This window comes from Diplotaxodon limnothrissa, linkage group LG23, assembly GCF_057381915.1.
Source record: "Diplotaxodon limnothrissa isolate DT_005_m linkage group LG23, D_limnothrissa_male_GT1.1, whole genome shotgun sequence".
Taxonomy (NCBI): domain Eukaryota; kingdom Metazoa; phylum Chordata; class Actinopteri; order Cichliformes; family Cichlidae; genus Diplotaxodon; species Diplotaxodon limnothrissa.
The window spans coordinates 15,619,631-15,647,455 of record NC_140617.1 but is presented as its reverse complement, the minus strand read 5'-3'; the positions used below and the strand labels follow the sequence as shown (position 1 = coordinate 15,647,455).

Genomic DNA, 27,825 nt, shown 5'->3' with positions numbered 1-27,825 from the left:
TATGTAAAAACTAAGCTCTACGTTCAGAATAATGACATTAAATTGCAGCCTTTTTTGAGAATACTTGTAGCCAGGTTTGATTCAACAGTTTCTGTGGCTTTGTTGGTTTCATTGGAAATCGTATACTTATATTGGCACTTTTGTTTCAAATGTTTTCACAGTATTGTAAGTAAAATCACTCTTTTTTTAATGCAATGAGCCAAGGCAGGCGACTTTGAAGGAAAAGAGGCTGAGAAAGCAGAGAAAGACACACACAGTGGGAGCAGAATTTTTCACTCTGCTTACATTCTTTGTATCGATTCAGAAACATTTACATGGGAAGGTTCACATTAGATTTTGCCAATAAATCTTTGAGGGTAATGCACAGAAACAATAAAATGATCAAAGACAAAAATAATTAAAGGTCAGATATAAAGATATGCATTAATAACCAGCCCAAAAAAATGGAAACATCAGTAACCCCATCCGGTTTCCTGCACCAGAAATATGTGACGCTGCCACGATACAAAAATGAACCTGGGAAATAATATTCACAGGTACATTCCCCATTTAAAAACCCTTTCTGTCTTTGATGCAATGCAGTCCAATTATAGTCCGATCAACCCAGGTCTAGTCTTGCTCCTCTTCGATCTCCTCTTTTTGAATGGGGAGGTCAGGGTTTCCTGCACCGGTGTCCAGCACCTGCAAGTTGGACAGGTATTTGAAGGAACTCTCATCTACGGCGTCCACAGACAGGGGGTTAAACCTTAAATTAAAAAAACAAGAAGAACAAAAACAAAACCAGATAGTTAATTGAAGTAGTCTTTTAATTACAAATTTTAAAGGCTCAAAGCAAAAAAAACAAAACAATGATCAACAGTCACATCTATAAAAATCTGTACAGCTGAGCATTGAGCAGAAGAATGTATGCTACGTATGCTACCCATTCTCTTATTTTAACACCGTCAAGCTCACAGGTGTCCACTGACTTTTATCTAAAACCATGTCTAATGCATATGGAATTTATTGCATTGATCACTGAAAATATTTGCATATGTTGTTCATAAAGTTTAAAGGTTAATTCACTAATAAATATACACAAAGGTCGCCCTTCCACTTCAACAACAGACACAAGCATTCCAGCAGCTTTAAATCGACTTGCGCGAAAGACTCCCAGCTGCAAAGGGATTTGGGTGGAAATTAAAAAAAAAATCTTTTAAAGAGACAAAAAAGTCAAATGTGCCAGCAGCTGACACTAAAAACACGATGAGCCTGGAAGGGTTTAGGACTTGTAAACACTGGCTGTAAAGCAGCCAGCTTGAGGTTATATTTGAAATGAAATCGAACAAAAGCCATGAAAGAGCATGTCGGGAACCTCTTTCTTCTTGACTGACCGCTGTTTCAGCTGCAGGGCTCATGGGTATTAGCCTGCACTCTGTGGAATAAACCAAAGTTAGCGGAGATGGGGAGATTAGATACCCCGCTGCAGTACTCTGCAAAATGAAACTGAGTCAGAATTTTCAACACATAGCAAATTTTACTGATTAGTAACAGACTAGAGAACAACATTGTTTCTGAAAATGGTTTATTTTTGTGAAGTAAAACCTATTCAGTTAGCATACATATTTTTTTAAATGATGAAAAGGGAAAAATCTAACAATGCAAATTAGCTTTAAAGTGTTGGATCAAAATTTAGTCTCATAAACACACTGCAGCTGGAGCCAAAAATCTCACATTCCAGATTTCCTCTGGTCTTTTCAGCGACTCAACCATGAAGAACTGATTTCACATAGTCTGCTCATTTCTGGTTGAGATGTGTCTGTAGCATGACCTCTGTAAAGCATTAATGTGGCCTCTAATCTCAGGAGCTTTTAAGTGCTGATTTTTAAGGCTGGCGACTCTAATAACACTTTCCTTTCATTTGATGTTTTTATGACTAATGTTGAAGAAACTATAAAAGTTCAGCGTTTCACAGAAAATTCAGAAATACCAGATCCAGATATGGAGGGTGTTTTGACTGCACTGTCTTTAAACAGTAGAATAAATTAAAATATGTTATACGGGGTGTATATGAGGTGATCCAATCTATTGTAATTTCCTTGCATGTTCTTTAGGAAACTGCCTATGCAGTAATTATGAACAATAATGCTGCGTCTGAAACTGAACATCTGGTATGAAATCAGTATCAGATGTACACACTACACACCTTTTGTATGATGTTCCTCTAAAGAACAGCTGGTAATTAATTTGACACTTGATAATTCAGGCTTTTATTTCAAACTTAATAATATTTTTTCTGAAAAAGATTTAATGATGATGAAGATATTTTTGTTCTAGGATCAGTGTACATTTTTTTTAGAAAGGTTATTTAACAGGGGGGAAAAAACAAACATTACTGTGCATTAAAAAATGAGTGCAAAATAGTGTTGATATATTGCATTTTGGGTTAGGGTTTTTTTTGTTTGTTTGTTTGTTTTTTGCAAAATGGCTCAATAAAGCCCAGATAATGTTTTGGTCAAAGAGGATTTTAAAAAAACTCAAGACAAAGACATCACATTCATGTTGTAGCCACACAAGGATCAAAGCTTTTCATGTATTGTGGATTGTTACAGCTGCCCTTTGTCTTGCCAAGAACTCAGTTTCATTTAGCTGTTAAGCACAGCTCATAATCTTATCAAATGTTTCCATTTTTGGACTTTATCTATTGTTATCTTTATTTTCATTGACATACAAATTTGAGATGTGCGCAAACAGATGATTATACTCTGCTGTCCTCTCTAGCCTGCATAGAAATATTAGTCAGTAAATGATTCATATTATATCAAAACTTGAGAAATGTTGGCTCTTGATGATAAGATGTTAAAGAGGCTTGGCAGACGGCAGAACCTGTCTCTTTGCAGCAGGAGGTTGCAAACAAGTTGCACAGTAAGACAAATGACAGCCATGTAAAGAAACATCGGTCTGTGGTAATATTTTCTAGGACAGGAGTGTCAAACCTGCCAGAAAGTCTAATCCATACCACTGCAAAATCTAAAAACTGCAGCCTGTCATCAATTACTCCATGTTTTATATCTCCATTATTATAAAATATTTTTACTGGTTCAGCCGACTTGAGGTCAAAGTGGGCTGCGTGTGGCACATGAACTAAAAAGAGTTTGACACCTCTGTCCTAGAAAATGGGCAGATGTATGTAGGCTGTTAGAGTGAAGTGCCACTCGACTGGATCAATCTGTAACCACATCCTACACAAGTGCAGACACGTTAACCTGCAAGCAACCTGCAATTCCCCAAACCAATCAGACGCTGTGTGAGTGTGCTGTCGACACAGCAGTATTTAAGATATGAACTGGTTATCGATGAATGTGATTAACACTTTCAACTGACTGGAATTTTTGCACAAACAATGTTTGACACGATGTTCAGTTTTCTCACTGCTGCTGTTTAGTAATTTTATTTTTTCATGTTTTTCTTCATGTTTTCATTTTCTTTATTTTTTATAGTTCTGTTTTGTTTTGTCTTTTACTATAAGTTGGCTGTGCATATTAAAGGCTTTTTTTTCTTGTCCTGTCCAGCAGTTTAACGTCGGAATTGTTGTCTGAAGGCCAAAAAATGCCCAGCAAATTTACTTTCACAGGTGTAGCATTACGATATTCACTATAATGGTCCACCTGGTCGTCATATTTTACTAGAACTTTTTTTTTTTTTTTGGATTATTACAACCATAACAGACAAGACTGGGGGACAGAAACAAAAAAAGAAAGAAAATAAAGAAATGTAACAGAAAGAGAAGGAGAGAAAAATAAAGGGGAAGAAGAGGGATGAAGAGAGAAAGGAACCTGCCAGGTGCCCGACAGAGGCAGGGAGCCTCTGGCGGCAAAACAGCACACACCTAAACATTCAAACCCCGGACACCGAAGACCACCAATGGCGGCAGGTGGGGGCACCAGCCACTGGCATGGATTGTGGCGTCGGGAAATAGGCCCCACACCTGGTCCCCCAGGCCTGGCATGTTCTAAGAGAGAGGGAGAGTCTAAGACCTGACTTGACACATAGACAAACAGTCATACACAGGTCTTGATGCATGCTCAATCATCCAGGTAAGTAAATCTCCAAAAGTTTATTCTGTTCATCTGGACGTAACGTTTTCAGTGGGAGAAATGTTTCATCACTCATCCAAGTGGCTTCCCCAATCTTATAAACAGTACATTTGCATAATGACTGAAACTAGCACCAATCACTGGCCCACCCAACCCCACTGCAGAGGAAAGACTACACCCAACCCCAACCCAACATTCAGTCAACTCCCAGACTACATAAAACAATAGACACCCAGGTTGAGCCCATCCTCCACCTCTGGTAGATCCCCCCTCCTGCAGAGTGATCTCCTCAAAAGTATAGAGCACCTGCAAAACATGGTAAAAACCTCCCTGCCAGCTAAAGGGGCCTCCAGTTCCACCAATGCACCGAATCCTCCTGGGCCAGGGACAGGCCCCAATGCACGCACCAACCCAACTTCCACTAGATGATGGAGCCAATCAAAGGAGCTCAGAGAGATTGGCCTGATGCAGTGGCAGAGGCTGTCTCAAGACTGATATGATCCGACAAATGGTCTCTATATTGGTTTTAAGGTCTCTAAGATTATTTTCATTTGTCGAGTTCATAAGGACAGTCTTCTTAGTGATGGATAAGGTGCCGAGGTGTTCATCTCCATAGTAACATCATCTAGGCTGCCCAAAAAGCAAACTAAAGGGGAGGCTCGAATGTTACATTTTATACACTTTGATAAGTCTTCACATATCCGGCACCAAAACCTCTGAACTGGTGGACAGAACCAAAGAGTGTTGATGTAATTGTCAGGTGTATTGCCTTGACGGTGTGACCATGGTGCACTCTATGTAGTATTTTGTATTTTATTAATTGTAGATTGGGGTTTCTAATCATTTTAGAGGTTTTTAAACATGTCTGATACCAGAAGTTGTGGTCAAAGCTGGCTGATAGATCCGCCCCCCATTTCACAATAGGAAGGGATAATGACTCATCTGTTTTCAACAGTGTTTTGTATATTTTAGATAAGAATTGTAATTGATTTAATTAGGTGAAAATTCCTTTATCAATATAGACTATAATTTGTTGGTCTAAAAATCTACTCTTGTTAATCCCATATTGTAATACTAATATGTCAAATGAAATTAAATTTATTCATTGAAATATATATTCCAAGAACTCAATTCCTTTACCTGCAATCTTTGAAGTCTAGCATATAATTTTTTTGTAAGATGTCAGAGTTGTTCCAGATAGGTTAAGATTATATATTAATATATATATTCATATTATATTAATGCTTAATCTTAATATGTATGCTTTTAAAGCATACAAGTCATTTGAGCTAATGAATATTAGGCCCGAAATCTCTACATTATTACATAGTGCCTATTCTATGTCTAGCCGCGGCTCATTTGGAGGCTATGTTTTAACAATCTTGAGATGTATTGTAGCGTGTTGGCTAAGAAGTAGTTGTGAAAGTTAGGCAGATGTAGTCCTCCTCTTGGTCCTATGTAGAGCCAAGTCTAAAACCGCGGCCTTGCCCCAACTTTTTAACCAATCATGTTAACATTCTGTTTTTATGACAAATAATAAAAAGTGTTTACTGCCTGGATTTGGTGCTCTTTTGTTCGTTCGGTTTGCTGAATGGAGGAAGAGACGCGGCATCATTATTAATCTAAACCTTCAAAAGCTTATTAAATAGAGGAAAACAAATACTTTGAGTTTGGATGAACCCAACAGTTTCAAAAACCAAAGTTGCAAATAAAAAGTTCCACTTAACTCTATAAATGCTTTTTCTGTATCTAGAGACAATTATGTAGTTTGTTTTTACTGCAAGAACAGTCTATTAAATTAAGTAAGCTACATGTATTTATTAATGAATGCCTCCCTGTTATTAAACAAGTTTGGTCAGGAAGTGTTATGAGGGGTGCTATCTTCTCTAATCTTTTTCAGAGGGCTTTGTAGATTATTTTAAGGTCAATATTAAAAAGGGATATTGGATGAAAGCTGATGGGAAATACAGTGTCTTTGCCTGGTTTCAGGCTTGACTGGCTGATGATTTTGGAATGGTTATGTTATCAAGAAACTGATCAACTTCATCTTCCGATGGGTTTACCTCTGGTGAATATAAAGTTTTTTTTAAAGTCCCTGAATGTGTTGTTTATTCTTTCAGGATCATAAACTGTATTCCCAGTTAAGTCTTTCACTGGAAATACAGGGAATATTTTGTTTCTTGTTAAAATTTTTGCAGTGGAAGTCTTTGCAGTAGAAATATTCTTTTTTTTTTTTTTTAATCCAAATTTGATTTAATTCTAGTTTTGCTTTACGTATTTTGCTCAACATTTCCTGTTCCAGCGAGGACACACAGGCTTCTCCTAAGGATTTAATGTTTTTCTCTAATTCATGAATACGTTTGTTTTCTCTTTTCATCCCTGACTCCAAGAAAGCAGATGCTGATGTTCCAGGCAGGCCATTATTGTGTAAATATGAAGCCCACTCGTTTTTAAAATATTTAATAAAATCTTCATCTTTAAGTAATGATGAATTAAATCTCCAGTTTGTGGCAGAATGAACTTGATGAAATAATTCAGACGAGAGTAAGAGTGATGGACATGTGAGAAGAAAGTATATTCCCGACATGCAGGTGTTTTAAGTTCATCTGCAGCTGTGGCAGATCTATGAGTCTCTTGTAGTAAGACAACGTTTTTTTTTAAGCTGGTTAAATATCTTCTACTTTAAAGTCGTTCTTCTATTGCACGAGTATCCTACCCCCAGTGAAGATCAATGCATTTGGAAAACAGATTTGTGCTTGAAGGCCTATGCTTGAACATGTAATGCAATAAAACAGCTTTTGCAAACAAGTGTTTAAGAGTTTAATTCATCCTGGTGGTCCCTGTGCAGAGAACAGGTGACATCAGCAGTAACGGGGACATTTCAATGGTTTAAGAGTGTGGAAGAGGCTTGTTAGCAAAACTGAGTATAAAGCAGATCTAGTACTTCTAGATGCTTCTGCTTCTTCTGTTCAGTTTTTATTGTTTAGAGCTGAAGTTTAATTACATCAATATGACTCACTTTTTATTATTTTTTGATCTCTAATTTACAGGTTTGAGCAGCTGGAAGTAAATGCATATTTTAATCCATAAAGAAAATTGTTTATCCACAGAAGCTGTTGTTATTCGTGTTGATCTTAAAGTATTTACTGGCTAAATTGGGTAAAAGGGTTTAAAGTTGTCTATTTGGGGTTAAAGAAATAAATAAATCAGGGCATGAAAATATACAGCTAAAGACTAAATATATTTACTTTACTTGTGAGTCCCTTACCGGAGGAAGATGCCTTTGATGTTGGGAGTGCCTTCAAAAGCTGAACCATGAATACTGGAGATGCGGTTGTTTTGCAGGTATATGTATTCCAGAGACTCGGGTAGGTCAGCGGGGATGTGTGTCATTAGGTTACCAGACAGGTCCAGCGTCTAAAAATTAAAGATGCATAATTAATAACAAACCTCCTGGAAAATTTAGTCTGTATCAAACCATTAGCCCTACTTATCTGGAATGAATGATTCTGGGAATGAATGATTCATTCCCAGAATCATTACTTTCAAATTTTGCATTGCAGGTTTCTGCCATTGCTGGCAGTGTTATTGTGCTGCCTTATATTTTGGCGAAGACTACAGCAAGCATATTGTCTTGTAAAAATTGTGATGGAAAAATTGTTATACAACAATCTATTTAGGATCATTGAATGGTTTTTGCCAGCTGCAGCAATTCCTTAGATTTTTGACTGGGGTTATATCCCAGTAAATATTTCCATTTTTGTCAACATCAAGTTTTAAATAGAAAGTTCCCATTGATAATGTTACTGTAAATGTAAACGTAAACAATATGACCAGTCTTGACTTTTAATTTTATAACATCTAAATCCCTAATGTCCAACCAATAGCCACTTTGCTTGGTATAAAAAAATTCTATGTTTGCCCTTTTCTGCACCATACCAAACTGTCATTTAGTGAAAGATCAGGGAGGAACCTAGTACTAAACCTTTATAAAGTTCCTAAATATTCAGATTCATGCAGTATACAAACATCATTGCCAAGCTTTTTTTTTTTCAGTGACTATCCCACTTGTGTCACTTCCACTCACTGTGAGCGCAGTGAGCTCCATCCAGGCTCCCTGGTAGACTGAGTTCAGTTTCAGCTGGTTATTACTCAGGATCAGCTTTCGTAACTTCTCCATCTTTGTCAGCGTACCATCTGGTATAGAGTTGATCAGGTTGTTCTTGATTTCGAGCACGTGCAGACTGCGAGGAAGGCCCCTGGGCATGGAGGTAAGGCTGTTCCCCGACAGGTCCAGGGTTTCCAGCAGACGTAGCTTCCTAAAAGCCTCACGTTGCATCTTGGGGCTGGTAAGCTTATTGTAGCTGAGGTTGAGTTCTATCAGCGTGTACAACAAGGTTAAGTCGTTGCGGCCAATTTCAGAAATAGAGTTATGGAGCAGCATTAAGGTCTTTGCTCGCCGAGGCAAGCCTCTGGGAACACGCTCCAGCAAATTGTTGTGCATGTGAAGAGTGTGCAGCTTTTTCAAGCCCTAGTGAAAAGCAAATTTAAGATTTCAAATGGGTGATCCACTGTTGCATAATGTTCATTGCCATGCTGTTGTACAAATTACTCCTTCCAACTTGTCCTTACAATTTAAATTGGATCATTTATATCATCCATATTTACCTGGAAGGCAGCTGGGTGGATAGAACGGGAACGAAGTTTGTTATTGTGGAGGAGCAGGTATTCAAGATTTCGGGCTGACGTTAGAGCATCTCCAGGGATACTGCGGATGTCGTTCTTCTCCAAGTGTAGCAGCACAAGACTGCGAGGGAGACCCTTTGGGACAACGCTGAGGTTGTTATTTGACAAATCCAAACACTCAAGGCTGCTGAGTTGGCTAGAAGCAAAGAAAAGGAAGGATATGATGTTGTCTTTGTAGAGAATTTGCCCTTGAAAGGATAGTTTTGATATTTACACAGCTGGCAATGGCAAGATGTTGAAATCTGTTTATTGATAAACTTCATGAGTGAAGATTTTTGTCCACCTGAAAGTCTCATTGTCCATGCCCTCATTGCTGAGAAGGTTGTTCTGAAGATATAATTCTCTGAGATTGGGCAAGCTGTCAAAAGCTCCTGCTGGGATTTTCTCCAGCTTGTTTCTCTGTAACAAAAGAATATTAACATTGTTAATGTAAGGTGGAATCACAAAGTTCAGCAACTGCACCCACAAAAAGAAGAAATCATAGCTGGGTTAAATTTGGCCAACCTCCCTTGATAGGTAGAGCCTTTTGGTTACCTGCACCACTTCAAGTGTTGCTTTTGATGCAATTTTCTGAAAGTAGTGTTCTGTCTATCTGCACTGCAGATGTACTGAGACTGGATCTGCTTAAAGATGAGAGCAAACATCAAGTTCTTTTTTCAAAATGACCTGATTTTATAGTCAAGGATTGTCTGGAATGGAAAGCTGGAGACCAAGGAGAAGTTCTTAATCAAAACGTCCAGTGTCAAAGTTCAAAAGAGGCACACCAGGAGCGCTTGTTTTTTTGTGACATTTACTAAGTTTTTCACTATGATATCCTCTCCCTGGGACGGTCAACACAGAATTGTACTGTGACATTGTGTGGGATGTAGTATAGGCAACATTGTAAACTGGAAAACAGTTTGTTGAAAACAGACATGCGCAACACAATTTTTGCTCACCTCCTGCTCTTTTTGCCTGAATTTGACTCCTGCTACTTCAAGTTAAAGGGTCGCTGGTTGAAACATGGGAAAAAATGTCTGTAGCCAGGTACACACAAAAATACACATGAATATATATACTACCTGTCAAAAGTTTTATAACACCCCAATTACCAATTTTTTATTGGAAATGACGCAGTTTAATGTCTCATTGCACTCTGAAATGAAAGAAAAGTACAAATAAGAAATTGGAGTTAAAAAAAAACTTATGCAATCAATTTATAGACAAAAATGTATTCTAAACTTTTGACCCTTCAAAGTAGCCACCTTTGGCAGATATAACAGCTGAACACACCCGTGGCCTTCTTTCTACAACAGAAATCAAATATTCTTCAGAAAGTTCTTCCCATATCTGTTGCCAACGTTCCCATAAATGTGTGGCACTTGTAGACTGCTTTGCTTTCACACTTCTGTCCAGTTCATGCCAGACCAGCTCAATGGGGTTTAATACCAGAGATTGTGCTGGCCACTTCATATTTTCAAGCTTACCATCTTCTTCTTTTTACCTCAGGCATGGCTTGGACTTGTTTTGGGTCATTATCTTGCTGCAGGATGAACCCCTGACCAACTAGGCACATACCAGTAGGTACTGCATGGCGCTGCAGAATGCAGTGGTAGATTTTGGGTCGGGGAGCTTCACACTCTATACAAGTCTTCCAGTCCTCAGTAGTCCAATGGTGCCGTTTCATGGTCCAGGCAAGTCTCTTTGTCTTATTCTGTGATCTTAGCAATGGCTTTCTTTCGGCAACGTGTCCTGTCAAACTCACAGCACAAAGTCTTCTCTTCACAGCTGAAGCTGAGACTTGCTTACTATGACCACTATTAAGCTGTGCTTGAAGCTGTTGCACAGTGAGCCCCCTATCACGCAAGCTGTTAACTCTCCGAAACTTGACGTCTGCTTCAGGTGTGGCTCTGGGTCTGCCAGACCTCTTCCTGTCAGAGTTTGCCCCAGGTTCTGAGTGCCTTTTCATGGTGAAGATGGCGGCGCGCACAGACGCAGCGGCCCGGAGCTCCTACACTTTTGCACTTTTGGTGGTACTGTGTATTATTTCACACAGTCTGGGGTTACTTCAATACAACAGAGATGATCTACTCTCTTCCCCCTCCTGCCCCCCCCTCTTTCTTAAATAGATAACTATCATATCTGATATCATATCTCACAGTACAATAATATTGAATGGGTTGCATTGTTGTATTTCTGTCATGTTTCTCAGGTCTTTGTCTGAATTTCTACGAACATTATTGCTAAGGATTGTCTTATTGCATTGGAGTCACACTGGGTTAAATATGTACACTTGGGTTTTAAGGGGTATTTATTATTTTCTTCTTCTTTTTTTGGGTTGTATGGAAGCCCCAAACGCAATTTCATTGTTCTTGACAATGACAATAAATAAATACTATTACTACTACTGAAGGAAACTGTACTTACTGACACCTTAACTTTCTTTGCAATTTCTCTGTAGGAAAGACCTACACGTCTGTCTTCCATTGTTAATTGCCTTTTTTATTACCATTTTAGTAGCAACACACACACTACTGTCTGCAGTACAATACTGTTCAACTGATGCTCACAAGGGTATGGTACCACAGTGTTTTCCAACACTGGGGTTCTAAGTGATCAAGAAAAGTTGGAACATTTGTAGGAATTACTAGGCTTGGTCAACCTCCATTGCTGCAGAACAGCTTTAAATTGTTAACCCATTTTGTGTTCCCTGAAAAAGGCTTTTTTGTACAGTTCTGAAATGTACATTAATTTTCCGTTTTAGGTAACCTTACCTTTTTTTATAACCCCTGGCATTTCACCACTTACCTTTGTACCATTTCAAGATATTAATTGGACTTGAATAACTTGAACTGCAATAAATAACTGAAAAAATTGGGGTGTACTAAAACTTTTGACCAGTAGTGTATGTGCACATACCATAGATATGTAAAGCACTTGAAATGTTGCAGTGATGCCCAAGGTGACTACCTACAGGCCAAATTTAATTCTGCATTTTTATGTACAAAGCTTTAGTTTAGGATTACATCTGTACATTTATGAATTATGAATTAAACAAACATCTTAAACCCACTACTGTCCAAGTATAATGCGATGTTAAACCTTCAGATGAAGACGGTAAAGAGTCGGAGGCAGGTTCTTGGGAACAACCCTCAAGAAGTTGCTAGACATGGTTAGGATCTCCAGGTTGTCAGAAGCATTGAACATATGTTCAGGGAGACCTGCATCAGTCAGCTTGTTGTTATGGAGATACACAGACCTGGGGACCACGACCATGAGACATGTGTTAACTGAGTAACTAAAGGAATCTGGGGTAAATTTACACAAACATGCACATCTCTTACCTCAGTTTTGGCTTATGACCAAATGTATATGGAAAGATCCTTGTAAGCTGATTAGCAGCGAAATCAGCACTGACCAAAGAGGGGGGCAGGACCTTTGGTGCTAAGGTGAGCTGCAAGCACAAAAAACCATGACAGGATATGATGTTGAGCATTTTTAATTAAACTATCAAGCGATATTCACAAACCCCTGACCACGATAAGGTGGCAATTCATGGAGGGGCTACCCCAAATTAATATGACACAATTATTAGTGTGCTAACAAGAAAACACACTTAAGATAATGATCACAGATCTCACTAAATATTTTACTATGCTTTGAAGATTAAACGATCATTTCTATTTATTTTATGCTTTTAACATCTTTCCCGGTCATGTTGTTCTATGGAGCTATTGCACTTGAAATGACAAGCCCTGCAAAATTATATCCATACAGTATATATTGGGACAACTACAGCAACGGGAAATCTCTAAAAAATAGAGATATGGCATATCTGAAAATGTTCATGTGCATAGTGTTTGGTCCTATGGGTTGTTCTGTAAGGCTCTGTAATTCTATTTTTTGATACAAGGACTTATTGAATACTTATTTGTTTTGACACAGGCATGCTGTCATCCCAAATATGTGTGGCATAAAAGCCATGTTTTCCTCATTTTTGTCATCCCCTGCTAAAAACTAACACTACAGTGTACACAATAACAGGAAATTGAAAAATGAGAGAAGCATCACTGAGATTAGATGTTCATTTATGGATTAAAGTAGCATCGGTGTCTTTAAAGATTAGCGAGAATTTAAAAATCCTCTATTCTTTTCGGATCCTATGTTGTGAGGGCACAAATAAATCCATCCTTTTTCTCTTGTTCCCTGTGACTGAAAGGTCAGTAACATTTTAGCTCCAAACAGATGGCACAGCCATACTGGAAGAGATCACAAGCATAAGCTTGTACACACTATATGAGCAGCAACTATACAACCTCCCTCTGTTAGCTGACACTGTCAGTCAAGCAGAACACAGCTGAGAGAAATATCTAAACTCCCGCTGTATGACTCACCTTGTTATTTGCCAAGTATAAATAAGCCAGTTGTTCGAGCATCTCAAACCCTTCATCTTCAAGGCCTGTTGAAAAGAAACAAGGATTTTTGACACATTGTTCTTGACTTACACCCTTTAACAGAATAAAACATATTTACCAGACCTGTATCACTTATCAGTTTTGGCACTGGTCCCAAAATTGACCAGAGGATTGTAGATTTTAGAAGAAATGGTATTAGTTGCAGGTTTATCGATCATAAGATTGTGGCTTATGTCCTGTTTGGACCTTTGTGCTTTGCAGTTTTGGGGGGGTTTGTACACTCATTGTTTAATCAAGAATATCCTGTTTTGTTTCAAATTGATGTATGTTTATGAAAGCTGGAGGTGTATGCACAATTAAAATCCTTTGAACTTGCTGAATTTTCTACCAGTTTGTAAGCAGTTTGGGATTTCTGCTTGAATTTTGCGTTTTTCCACGGGCCACCGTGACAGACTATTAATTAAGTAGGAAAAGGTTCAGGCACCCAAGAGGATGGTTAATCATTTTAAGTAAGTAAATGAATATTTTCTGATAGTTAGTTTGAAAATGTGTTAAAATATTTTGATCAAAACAAACACTTTTGTTAGACAGATACCACATGGTAACTTAGCACACCATCTTACTGTGCACCAGAACCTTGACATGACAGTCTGAAACCAGCTTTATGGTCCCTATAAGACAGTAAGCTTTTCCAACTTTGCAAAACTTGTTCTAGATCAAGGCTAAGACTTTTCGATCAAAGGAAAACTGATTCTTATGTTCCCATTAATTGTTCTTTATTTCATGAATGTGCCTTTCAGCCGCGAGGACCAGTTATTAGAGGAAATGAACAAAACAACTGCATTTCCTCTGCTGCATTCAGGTTTATTTTGAAGGTATTTTGGTACCATAAATAGTTAGTCAAATTATAGATACTTAAACCAAGGCCAGACTAACTACTAATCAAAAATTGCAGACAGGCAAAAGTTCTAATTTCTACAAAATGGGTCAACACAGATCGACATCTGAGAATGAAAAACACAAAAAACAAAAGGAATTCGACAGGGCCTCAGAAAACAACCTCAAAAACATGTCTTGTAAGCTGTTCCCACTTTGAACAGCAGGTTCCTGCTGAGTGTTTTAGATTGTGTGACAGTGTTTACCATCTGAGGTGAGCCAGTTATTCTGAAGATTAAGAGTCTCAAGCTGATGCAGATGGGAAATATGCTCGACCGTTATCTCCTCGATCTTGTTGTTCTAGCATCAGAAAACACAACACAGATTGTAAATGCAGGACTCCAAACTTTGGTTTTGTGTTGGTATTTATGGGAGTACATGAAAGACCTGTAGAGAGAGCTGGCGGGTTTTTTCCGACAGCTTAGCAGGGAACTCGATGAGGTTGACTCCGGGGCAGTCCACTACCCTCTCTGCTGTACAGCTGCAATCCTGCGGACAGATTTCCGGCTCAGATTTCGTCACCTCTGTTGCAGTTTCTGTTTCCTCTGTTGGCTCTTCCTCCTCCTCTTCCTCTGGTTCAACAGAGGCCTGGCACTGCACCAACACCCAGGCCAAGAGCAGCACACTCAGGGCGTGCAGGATGGAATGCTTGAGAAAGGCCATCTCTCCTGTTGCACAAGAACATGGATAGTAAAGTTATAAACATCAGGTCAGTGAGTATTTTTTTCCTGGAAACAGGACCTCACACGCTACAGTCTTTGGCTATTAAAACAGTCAAACATGGTTACAATAAAAATACTGTCTTAATTCAGCTAGATGTGCCATGCCATGTATTTTGTTCTTTATTGTTCTTTGTTCACTTTAGTTTACTAGATTTCCCCTCGTGCTTGTACCCCCTTTGTCCCCCTCCACGTATCTGTGAGTCCCCACGCCTCGTTCCTCCTCCTCGTGTTTTATTTCATGTTTTCCCCAGCCTGTTATGTCTCTGCTCTCCCCGTGTTCTCTCCTCCCCTCCTGTCTGCACCTCTGTGTACTTCCTGTTTTACTTTGACAGTCTCCTGTCAGTATGAACCTAAACTGGGAGATTCAAAAGGAACTGCCTCATGAGGAAACACACGGACGGGCACACAGTCATGAGGGAGACGGGGACATAAATACACAGAGGATTAACGAGAGACATGGGAACACACGGGGAACACAGCTGACACAGATAATCATAACGAGACAGGGCCTTTAACTTCTGTCAGCAATAAAGCTGTATTTTCTATTTCCATTTTCAATTTAATTGGATAGAATTTATTTATATAATTTATATTAAAAAAAAACATTTACTTATATAATGACAAAAATTAAAATAAATACTAAAGTTGAAGTTGAGCAGCCCTTGTAACAGTTGGGAGGAAAAACTTTCCTTTCCACGTGTGACCCAGTTGTAATCGCAGTTCATTGACCAGTCAGGTTTGAGCAGAAATTGGTTGCATGCAGGTAAACAGTCTGTGTGGAGAGCAAAAAGAGGAGTCCAACTGCCAAAATATGATGTCAAAAACCACTGGCTGTTGTCTGAAAACAGTTTAAATATATCTGCATTCATAAACACCATGCACCACCATGATCATCATCTTGATCTGAGAAACTGGCCTGCTCACATGCACTCCATGAATCGACTTTGAGTTTTTAGGGTGACGTAATCAGATTCTTGACACCACTACAAAGAAGCAGTTGTTATATTGTGAGGAAAGAAAACAACAGGCCAGCAACTCTATAAATCCATACCTGCAAATTTACCATCCAGTCCAGGAGAGAAACAACTTGTGAATTCATAGATTCAAACTTGTTTTTTCAAGTAGCAGATTGTTTTGTGGTCTATTCCAGGTCACTAAATAAACTACACTGTGAGAGTTAAATCTCTGCCATCATCACACATTCTCTGGTTTTGTTTTGACTGCATCATTTCAAAGCTCTGGAAAAAGATATCAACAGCTGAAGAGAAAAGAAATTGCTTTCTTACTGTATGTTTCCTGTATTGAACACCTCTTGACATTTCTTCCTGGTGAGAGACAACTGGCAACCTGACTGATCCTAAGTGAATGACTAAAAGATAAGAAAAAGAGCCCTGCTTCAAGAAGGTGTGATGACTATATATGATACATAAGCTGAAAGGGGACTGTAGATTTTAACACCAAAATACAATTAAAAGTAAGAAGTACGTTCAGTGTGTAAAACAGCTGTATAATTGCGCAGCTGTTTGCAGCCTCTGTTGCAGCACACAGGGGCTGCTGAAATGCATAAAAAGAATACTGGGAATCTGTGTGCACAGTTTGTTAAAGCAAGCAGAAAAGCATCTCTGCAGAGCAGAACATGGCTGTTTCTCAATCAGTGGGATTTCCACCACCAGTGTGGTTGGCTTATGTTGGCTTAACCCTAACACAAACACATGTAATGGTTGTGGAAAGCCATCTCATATTCTGCAGAGACTTCTACTTAAGTTTAGTAGAAAACTCTGGTTCGTAACCTTTTTAGCTCAGGTAGGATTTTAACGAATGTCTATCTTTAAGTCAGCTATTTTCTAATTAGACGTGCTGACTAGTAAACAGAACCAGCTGGGAAGTCAGAAACAGTTTGGAGAGGGCAGTCATTTTGAAAACAATACTCACTGCACGAACTATCTTTCTATTGTATTACCTAAATCAGTGGTGTCGAACTCCAGGCCTCGAGGGCCGGTGTCCTGCAAGTTTTAGATCTCACCCTGGGTCAACACACCTGAATCAAATGATTAGTTCATTACCAGGCCTCTGGAGAACTTCAAGACATGTTGAGGAGGTCATTTAGCCATTTAAATCAGCTGTGTTGGATCAAGGACACATCTAAAACCTGCAGGACACCGGCCCTCGAGGCCTGGAGTTCAACATTTGTGATCTAAATCAAGCCTGTAGCTGTGACTTCACTGGCCAACAGGCTCTCACAGGACACTAATTAGTACAGCTACAAACATGAAGTTTACAGCAAGGTTTAGTTATTATTGTGATCTGGAAAAATTTGCAAAATTCCTTCTGCCTCGTAGGTTTGATCCAGAATAATATATCTTCATAATTAAGGAATGCGTTGTTTTTAAAAAGTTGTGGAGATACTTGTGTTTTACAGAGGATGAATCCCAATGACTTTGTGTTCTTCAAACCTTTGCACTGATTACCATGAAATTTGGTTAAGAAGTCCACGTTCCCCTCTGGATGACCTACAATAACTGTCGCTCATCAAAAGCTTCAGACTGGGTTTAGAGCAAAAATGTGGGACAAAAACTCTACTTTACAAACCAGAGATATGGAATTTGTATAGTGTGTGCATTTGTCAAGCAGCGAGTCATTCTACAATGTGCCTGTGAAGCACATTGTAGAATGACTTTTGATCAGTTATTTAAGAATGATAAATGTTATTCTTTTTACGAACAAGTTCTCAAAGAGTAAAATTGCGGCTCTGTGCTTTATGCTAAGATATAGGGAAATTAAAAGAGACATTTTTTTCTTCTTTTTTCTGTGAAGTTAATCTGGTTGAATGCTTTTCAGGTCTGACCTGAAGTAAACAATTCAATTAGCCACCTGGAATGGTCATTGTGTTAGCTTGCTTTAGAGATTTCCATCCAGGACAACTTGCAATCTGACCTAATTTTCCTTAGTTTATTAGATTCTTTCCTCGGCCATGGTGCCAGCAGCTAAATAGTAAAAATTTCCAAGCGTGTCTGCACTTGTCAGATCATCTCTCTTCCAAAGTTGGAAATATGTTCTGGAAAATTACTTGGGCTAATTAAGAAGCAAGGTCAGTCTGTGGTGAATTGTGTAAGAGATTCTTCAATCAATCCCAAATCATTGTGCAATGCCGACGTATTCTAAGTTTATCTGTCGTTTTTCACACATGTACAAGACATTGGTGCACATAATGTGATTCATCACTGTTGCTTTCAAATGCTGGCCTCAATTCATCAATTTGCACATTGTATTTCTGTCATGGTCCCTGGTCTGGTTCCAGGGGTTTTGAGTTGCTTTGGCGTTTTGGGATCCTTGTTTATTATAATTTTAATTTCAGCTTAATTTCATTATGATTCTAAAACCTTGTTTTTAGTTCTAGTTACTGTTTTCTAATTATTGAGTTCTGAGTTATGTCTGCACTTGATTATAGTTATATTATTTATTTGTTTGATGATTCAAAACAAAAAAAAGAATACTTCAAGATCCATTTTGAAGACTCTTGATTGTATGTATCACGTGAGGTCACATACTATTTTAATATTAGCTATACTGCTCACACTGACCTTACAAAAACTGGATTTAAATACTTTGTTTCTTATAAATGAAACAAGATACAACGCTAACACTATGAAACTGCGCCCTCTGATGTCATTTAAAAAGTTATATGTATTTATCTGCAAGCACTCTTTAGTCCTTGTATTATGTGTCTCACCTGAAAGCAAGATCATTTCAATAATATTAGTAATAATAATAATAATAATAATAATGACAATTTAGCTTTTTTTGTTAAACTTCCTCCTTCTGTCTTGTCTTTATGTGTTCAGCTCTGATGTTTTTCATCCATGTTTCAGCATCTCTGATTTTTAATTATGATTGTCGTTCCTTTCCTGTTTTCTTCTGTTTAACTATTTTAATCTTGTTTTGGGGTTTAGTTCTGCCTGTTGATTGTCTTGATTATGTTGAGCTCTGTCTTGCTCCTAACCTGTCTCCACTTCCCTACTCTGCACTGCGTGTGGTAATAGTCCCATCTTCCCTTTGTCCTTTGACAGTGCATCTGCTTATCTAGCATATTCCCTGTTTGGTCTGAATTCATCAGTAAGCCTTTGGATTTCTGCTTTATGGTCATTGTGGACTTTGTTATTTCTGTCTTTGTGTGACTTTCTCCTCGTGTCATCCTCTGAAAACATACTGGGGTTTTCAACTCTGCACTTTTTAGCTAAAAGATCTGCATAGGAAAGCAGGGTTTTTAGCATGACTGGTCTCCCCTGACATTACCTGTCTGTGATATTTTATCTGACAGAAATCTATGGCTAAAATCAGGTTCCTGGCTAAAAATGTGTACTATATTTGAGTTAATGAAAGATCAATTAACACAACTAATTGACAATGCAAAGTTATGCTGGTGATTTTCCTTTGTTTCTGGGTAAAAACAAATTTTCATACACATTTCTTTCTATACAAGCATATTATTATTGTTGTTATACCTGGCAAAGTATAACCACTTCATTTGAAACATATAAGACAGATAATCAGACTGCACTGACTGAACCTGTAGTGTCCAGATGTGGGTCTTACATCATCCCAATGTTTTTAACTGCATACTACTGTTGTTTTTTCATGCATATAAACAAGATTTATAACTTCATTACAAAGGTTGGTATTTTCAAGATGAAGGAATGTACAAAGAAAAAATCTACACATCAATAAGAAGCTGATTTTATTACAGCAACATGATGTTCAGCTTTGGGTTTAACAGCTGAACATTCAAAACATATCATGCTATGGTACGAAGAGTAAAATGCACTTATAATAAACGTTTACATGAGATGTGCCACTTTGTCAGTTTTGTTGATCATTTTTGTAAACAGTCAGATGGTGAATCAGTATGAACTAGAAAAATTTGCATTTCCTGCGAAAATGCTGTGTGGATGCCTTAACGTTGAAGATGTCTGCTGAAAAAAGCTGAAAAAGTTGAAAACAAAAAACATTGCCCTGAGCAGGATTCGAACCTGGCCCTCCTGGTCAAAGGGCAGCTATTTAGCTCACTGAGCCAAACACTTTCTCACAAAGAAAAGGTGGAGAGATTGACAATTGTGCTAGCAGAATTTGGGCAAAAAAAGGGGGTGAAAATTCTGCTGAAAAGAGTTCAATCAGCAGAATTTCTGCTGAAAAGAGGTGAATGAGCAGAATTCTGCTGAAAAGAGTTTTTTTCTGAAAACAGCAGAAAAAACTGAAAATTTTGCTGAAAAGAGTTGAATGAGCAGAATTCTGCTGAAAAGAGGTTTTTGCTGAAAAAGAGCTGAAAAAGTTTGGATTTGTGCTGAAAAGGGGTTAAAAAAACTGAAAATTTTGCTGAAAAGGGGTGAAAAAAATGAAATTTGTGTTGAAAAGAGTTTAAAAAAAGTTTAACTGTTAAGTGAAAGAAATGTTGCCATAAGCTGGATTTGAACCCAGGCCTCCCAGTCTGAGAACGGATGCTTATCTCACTGAGGTAAAACACAGCTCAGCCCATCATGCAAAATCAGTGACCACATTGATAATGTGTTCCATTCATTTCAATGGTCAAAAGTCATAACACACATCAGCAGGAATAGCAGAATTTTTTAAAGTTTAAACATAGTATTTCTGCTAAAACTTAGTATTTATACTAAATAATATTTTTTTCCTGCCAAATCATAGCATTTGTGCTGGAACACAGAAAGTTCCACCAAATCATACAATTTGTACTAAAACATTATTTATGATTTAGCAGAAACATTGGGACTTGGTAGAAATACTATGATTTACATGAAATACTTTGACTTAGCAGAAGTACTACAATCTAGGAAAAAAGTACTAAAGCATAGCAGAAATTCTATCATTGAGCAGAATTACTAGGATTTAGAAGAAATACTAAGATTTGGCACAAACACTGATGTGGCTCAAGAACCTTTATTGTGCAGTTATACTATGATTTGGAAGAAATACTATACTTTGGCACAAATACTATGATTTGGAAGAAATACTATGTTTTAGCACAAATACTATGATTTGGCTCAAATACTATAACTATCCTCGGTCAGAAGGAGAGGCTGACATCCAGGGATTAGATTACCACAGGTGGAGTTTATTGCGGTCAGATGGATGGTACAGGGAGGTATGGCATACAGTAGGAGGATGTGGAGAGGTGATATGGTGTGGTTTCTATGATTAAGAACAGGGTATGCATTACAACATGCATACAGATTAAAGATTAAGAAAACTGGTAACAAATTCCTCCACTACAAATCAGTCTGATGCCACTTTTTACAGGGTTCCCGTTTACTAAGGCACTACCCAAAAGGCGCCACAAGAGGGCACTCCAACACAAGAGATGACCTATTTACACTGATGCACTTAGTAAACAGCCCCTACTTAGCCACTACATAATACAGTGATATTACAGTATACAAATTCACACAAATACTATGATTTGGCAGAAATACTATGACTGAGTAGTAATACTATAATATAACAGATTTCCTAAAAAAAACTATTAAATTGCAGTAATTCTATGACTTGGCAGAGATACTACGTTTTAGCACAAATACTATAACAACGCAGAAATACTATGACTTAGTAGTAATACTATAACATAACAGTTCAATGTTCTTGCACAAATACCACAATATGGCAGAAATACTATGTTTTAGCAAAAATACTGTGATTTGGTGTAAATACTACGATTTGGCACACATACTATATTCCGCAGATACACTATAACATAACAGATATTCTACGACTTAGTAGTAATACTATAACATAACAGAATTATTAATTGGGCACAAATACCACGATTTGGCAAAAATACTATGATTGGGTACAAATACTATGATTTGGCAATAATACTGCATTTTAACACAACTACTGAGATTTGATTGAAATACTATGATTTAGAAGAAATACTATTACTCAATACAAATACGATGCTTTGCGACAAATACTATGTTTTGGTTCCAATACTATGATGTTCAACAAATACTATGATTTGGCACAAGAACTATGATTTAGTACAAATACTATGATTTGGCAGAAATACTATGCCTTAGTAGTAATACTATAACATAAGAGATATACTATGGTTTTGCAGACATACTATGTTTTTGCACAAATACCATGATTTGGCACAAATGCTATGATTTAGCAGAAATACTATGATTGGGTACAAATACTATGATTTGGCAATAATACTGCGTTTTAACAACAACTACTGAGATTTGATTGAAATACTATGATTTAGAAGAAATACTATGACTCCATACAAATACGATGCTTTGGCACAAATACTATGATTTGGCAGAAATACTATGACTTAGTAGTAATAATATAACATAACAGATTTCCTAAAAAAAACTATGAAATTGCAGTAATTCTATGACTTGGCAGAGATACTACGTTTTAGTACAAATACTATAACAATGCAGAAATACTATGACTTAGTAGTAATACTATAACATAACAGTTCAATGTTCTTGCACAAATACCACAATATGGCAGAAATACTATGTTTTACCACAAATACTGTGATTTGGTATAAATACTGCGATTTGGCACACATACTATGATTTGGCAGAAATACTATGCCTTAGTAGTAATACTATAACATAAGAGATATACTATGGTTTTGCAGACATACTATGTTTTTGCACAAATACCATGATTTGGCACAAATGCTATGATTTAGCAGAAATACTATGATTGGGTATAAATACTATGATTTGGCAGAAGTACCATGTTTCAGTACAAATACTATGATTTGGCAGGAATACTCTGGTTTAGCAGAAATACTATGTTTTAACATAAATACTATCTTTTGGTAGAAATTCCTGCTAAAAGGTACTATTTCTGCGTTTTAGCAGAAATACTGTAATTTGGCATAAATACTATAATTTGGGATAAATACTATGATTTGGCACATATAATATATTCAGCACATATATTATAAAATAACAGAAATATTTGGCCCCAAAACCATGATTTTGCACAAATACCATGATTTTGCAAAAATACTATGAATTGGCAGAAATACTATGATTTAGCAGAAGTACTAAGATGTAGTAGAAGTACTTTGCTTTAGCAGAAATACTATGATTGAGGAGTAATACCTAAACATAGGAGAAATATTGATACACAGACACACATACACAGACAGTAAAGGGAACAGGAGCTGTGGAGAGTCTGGGCTTGGTATATGTAGGTCAGTTAAATTAGCTGCACCTGCTGTAGTCAGCCCTTACACACACAGACACAGAGAGAGGTGTGAGTTTTCTTCAGTGTATTTCTGACATTCAGGATTCCACTCGAACAAATGGCCATAATTTCCTAACCGTAGAGGCTAGAACGGTCATTCAGACATTGTTTTATTCAGAAGAGATGGGGGAATCTTCAGGTCTTCATAATTCAGAGATAAAACATAAATTATTAAAGATATATGACTTGTAATACACTGTAACTGAGTAGAGGCGAAGCAAAAACTGCCTTGACTTGCGCTCAAACAACCTTTGGTAACTCTAAATCTATATGGAGCATCAAAATCATTCTTTCACCGTAAGAAACAGCAGGCTTTGGTGAACAGTCATGGAAATTTTCAGGGCTCTGTGGAAATCCATCAAAAAGATATGACGAGAGAAAAAAGTGGTTCATTTCCAGAGATTGAAATCTGATGAAATCTGAGCGAGGGACAAATTTCCTACCCTCAAACAAGTCCAACTCATTTCAGAACGGTAATAGGTGAGAAAGAAATTCTTGAATTGTGAGTGTCAGGAGTGTCTGAACATATACGGGGACAAGCCTCATGTCTTAACTTCGCTTCGTTAAGGAGATATGACAATTTGAAAATGCCTCTCATTAGAGAAATCCAGTGGTGATTTTGAACAAACTCTCCATTGAGTTTATATGGAGAGTTTTCTGACTTTGTGTTACTCTGAGGAGATTTGCAAAATATCTATGAGTCCCACAACAATGATAGTGACATTTTCTGAAAGCCAGCAAAAATACCTACGTTTTGATGTATAATTTGTGGGGCTTGAGTGGAAATTGAGCGAGTAGCAAGAAGTTGTTTGGACATGAAGAGAAAATTCAAACAGTTTCACTGTCCCCTCTGAGTTAATTGCATAGCAACCATAGCAACGCATGTATTTTCTGAAAAATCACAATTTTGCAACTGAAAACTCAAAGAGGGATAAGATTAAAACGGTAGAAGATCTGAAAAAGCTGAATCATACAGGAATAGCCAAATCATTTGAGAACATTTTAAAGTTTGAATGGAGTTTCTAGGTGAAAGTATGAGGCAGTAGTTAAGTTTCAAAGACAAGAAAGTTTTAGCAGAATTGTGGAAGTTTCCCATTCATTTCAATGGGACAAATTAAAGGAAAAAAGTGTAATATTTTAAAAAGTATAATAGTAATAAACACCAAAAGTCATAGCCGGCATTAGCAGAAAGAGCAGAACAGTTTAGAGTTTGAACGGTGAAAATAGCACAAAAATTGTGGAAGTAGATCCACGGCAAAAAGTGTACGGAAACACCCGGAATAATAATAAAGAAGAAAGAGAAACAGGAACTCAATAGTGTGGATGCCTATTAAGGCATCCACACAATTATGGGATGGCATTATTGTTAAATGTGTTCTCTGCAGAAGGAGTCAATAATGTATGCAATGAAGAGAGGAGAAAAACTCTGCACTCTAAAAAGAACAGGGTAAAATGGTTTAGGTTTGCAAAGCTACATCTGAGCAAACCACAAGACTTCTAGAACAATGTCCTTTGGACAAATGAGACCATAGTGGACATGTTTAGTCATAACGCACAGTGCCACATTTGGCAACCACCAAACACAACAAATCTGCACAAACACATACCAACTATCAGGCACAGTAATGGAGGGGTGAAGATTTAGACTTGTTTTATACCCGCGGGGCCTAGGCATCTTGTGGTCATTGAGTCATCAATGAACTCCTCTGCATGCCGAAGTAATTTAAAGAGTCAATTCTAGATAAGCTTGTGCAAGCACAATGAGCCTGAGCACAGCAAATCTACAACATGGCTAAAAAAGAGAAGAATTGAGGTGTTGCAGTGACCCAGAAGTCCTGACCTCAACCTGACTAACATGTTATGGTGGGACCTTAACTCTACATAAATGAACTGAAGCAACATCGTAAAGAAGAGAGTGCCAGAATTGGATGATGTGAGAGACTGATAAAGTCATACAGAAAACTATTACTTCGAGTGACTGGTAAACTTTCTAAGCAAAACTGATTATTAGACCACACCTCTGGATTTAGGCATTGGAGTCTTGAGACAACATTTCCATCAACAGGCCAAACTGAGCTATATAACTTAACTAAAAGTTAAGCTAGAGTGGGAGTACATTATACATGCTTCCTTTCCAGTGGCCAACAGGGACTGACTTCTGTAATTTATAAAAACATTCAGTTTTACAGAGATCTATCAGAAAGTAGCCCACATGCTCACCTGTAACCTCAGTAAACACTTTTTATCTCTAAATTCATAGCTTCAAGTCTTATTGAGTACAATGTCAAGTTAATGTTGTAAATTACAATCGCCATGAAAGACCAAAAAGACACTAAGCACAGCAGTTAGATAATCCCCATGTGTCATGATGTTTTATGTCAAAAGGCTAAGATGGCAACAATAAACACAGTCAACTTGAGGCTTCATAATGGAACTGTCCTAACACATGGCTATGTCCATCTTTTATATACAGTCTATACTTTAATCCAAACTTATTGTGTTGAATGATTATTCAAAAACCAAACAACCCTTTCAGATAAAAAATATATTTTTGACATTTAGATACAAGTAGGCTGTTAAATACTGCAAGAAACAAAAAAGAAAGGAATCATTTAACAGTGCATCACAATCCATTATATTTTTAAAGCAATTTCATGGCTAGCATTAATATAAAATGCATCCTTCCACAACCCTTTCAATCCACTAACACTGAATCCTGACGCACCATTCTGTCTAAAACAAATGAAACTGTGTTATGTACGCACCAGGTCAACAAGAAAAGAGAGACAACTCTGTGTCTGAAACTTCAATCTTCACCAACTGCACGGTCTAGTTGGGAAAAGAACATTTATCACCCATGACAGCTTGATCTTGTTTCATTTCAAATAGTTTTTCAGAAGAACCCCGAAAAATGCAACAAAAAAAACCTCAAACAAAAAACAAAAAACGGTATAGGTCAGCACTGCTTACATGACACTTGTGCTTTGATAAAGCCAGGGAAAATTATCCTTCTAATCATCTCCTCTAATGCTGGCAGAGATACTCCACTCAAGGCAACTCTCAAGGTACAGGTATAAAAGCCATTTATCAGAGGAGCTCATTCTGCTCGTCACTCCACAGTATCTATCAGAGGAACAGCAGCGCACACACGCAGAAAACTCACAGTACAGCATGCACACACCCACAGCAAAATGCACTTTGTACGATGTCGACAACAGCCAGAATCAAAACATCAGAGCATCCAGGGGTTAAAGAGGAGTTTAAAGCAATCGAGAAGTTGACAACACTATGGTACCTTATTATTTAGAGACTTGAAGTGAGAACAGCCTTTAGATACTATGCATTTAAAATGTAATTATCTTGTTTTCATGCTGTTTAGCTCGTTCTCAGCAGAGGAGAGGCTGTAAAGTAGTTTGACTGTGCAGATTGTCTAAAATGCAGATACCAGAATGGTCATGCATGGATGAATGACACTCAAAGCTCAGTCTAAGCTCATATAAATGCAACAGCCACCCATAAAACATGCGGCAGTAAAGTCTACAAAGTAAAATGATGGTCTCCTGCTTTACTTTACCCCTTCCGAACAATGTTAGCTGAAACGCACTGAAGTCTGACTTCCAGTTCAAACACAGGCTGTCCCATAGTAGGCTTGGAGTCACACAGCCACTCCAGATACCCTCCAGATGTGAGAGCGAAGTGGGAGTGGGAGAGGGAAAGTTAAGGGAAAGACAGCCAGGCGAGAGTGAAAAAGGAAAGGAGTGAGTAAGAGAGACAGCTCTGACCTGACAGGGAGCCAAAAACACAAATTCTTTCCTTTTTTCTCATATTTTTTCCCCATGTTTCCCTCGTTTTCTCCTCACAGCATGCCATTTCAGTTTAAATGTAATAACTTTGTGCTTTGTTAACTTCTGGTAAATTTGTGTCTGGATTTGACAACAACTAAACAAACTTAAACTGTAAAGCAGTGATTATACATTCAGTGTGTAAAAAAAAAGAATCTTGGATGCACTTGCTCAATCAGTCTAGTTCTCCAGGGCACGCTGATTTGTAAACCAGTGTAGTGCAGACTGCTGATAAGAGCTGCTAAAATAGCTATGAAAATCCAATCTGTTTACAGCGGTGTGCTCTCAGATAGCTTTCATTTGGGAGACAGACAGATTAGTCATCTGAAAATAAATTAAAAAGTGGAAGAACAGCATGCCAAAAAGGAGTGACAGGATATGATCTAATATCCCATGTGTTTCCACACTTTTCAACAAGCACCTCCTATAGTAGTGTGTGAACATCTGCTACCATTAAGGTGCATCAGCACAGTTAATCTGAATATAATTTACATGGCTTTGGGGATGATTTGATGCCAAATTATTGTCTTTTTTTATTATTTTGATTATGTGAGTGAGCAAGTTAATCTTTATTCACACAATTGCCTTTGTGTGTGTGTGTTTGGAAGAAAACTTAAGGTTTTGAAGTTTTGATGGTTAAAAACAAGCTCAAATAATCGCTAAATGATTTCTTGAATATGAAGAAGAGTTCATTGTAATCCAATGACATCAAATCTCTATACGGTAGAGCACCTTTGGGATGTGGTTGAATGGAACAAATCTGCTGCAAGTGTTTGGTAATATTGTGTTAGTATGGACCAGCATCTCTGAGGAATGTTTCCAG

At 37.7% G+C, this 27,825-nt stretch overlaps 1 protein-coding gene across 4 annotated transcripts; it reads right to left on the bottom strand.

Annotated features, from left to right (window-relative positions):
- Positions 1 to 268: 268 nt before the first annotated feature.
- On the bottom strand, positions 269 to 26,865 carry podn (podocan). 4 transcript variants are annotated; one of them, XM_085347589.1, is made up of 11 exons: positions 26,735 to 26,865; positions 14,540 to 14,820; positions 14,359 to 14,452; positions 13,196 to 13,260; positions 12,146 to 12,255; positions 11,904 to 12,060; positions 9,106 to 9,221; positions 8,745 to 8,958; positions 8,164 to 8,607; positions 7,345 to 7,493; positions 269 to 745 (listed from the first exon to the last, which is right to left on the bottom strand). In XM_085347589.1, exons 2-11 carry the CDS (start codon positions 14,813 to 14,815, stop codon positions 610 to 612), a joined length of 1,761 nt encoding a protein of 586 aa, XP_085203715.1. In that variant the 5' UTR covers positions 14,816 to 14,820; positions 26,735 to 26,865; the 3' UTR covers positions 269 to 609. The 4 variants fall into 4 exon arrangements, with proteins under 4 accessions (XP_085203715.1, XP_085203718.1, XP_085203716.1 ...); XM_085347592.1 differs by having other exon boundaries at positions 26,765 to 26,865; XM_085347590.1 differs by lacking the exon at positions 26,735 to 26,865 and adding an exon at positions 25,926 to 26,524.
- Between the last annotated feature and the right edge of the window lie 960 nt (positions 26,866 to 27,825).

Bases quoted from the DNA above. Each gene is read 5' to 3' on its own strand.
- podn (XM_085347589.1), bottom strand. From the start codon at position 14,815: ATGGCCTTTCTCAAGCATTCCATCCTGCACGCCCTGAGTGTGCTGCTC. The intron at 12,256-13,195 runs GTGAGTCATACA...TTGTGCTTGCAG, and splicing joins TATACTTGGCAAATAACAAG to CTCACCTTAGCACCAAAGGT. The intron at 8,959-9,105 runs GTGGACAAAAAT...CTTTGCTTCTAG, and splicing joins ATGGACAATGAGACTTTCAG to CCAACTCAGCAGCCTTGAGT.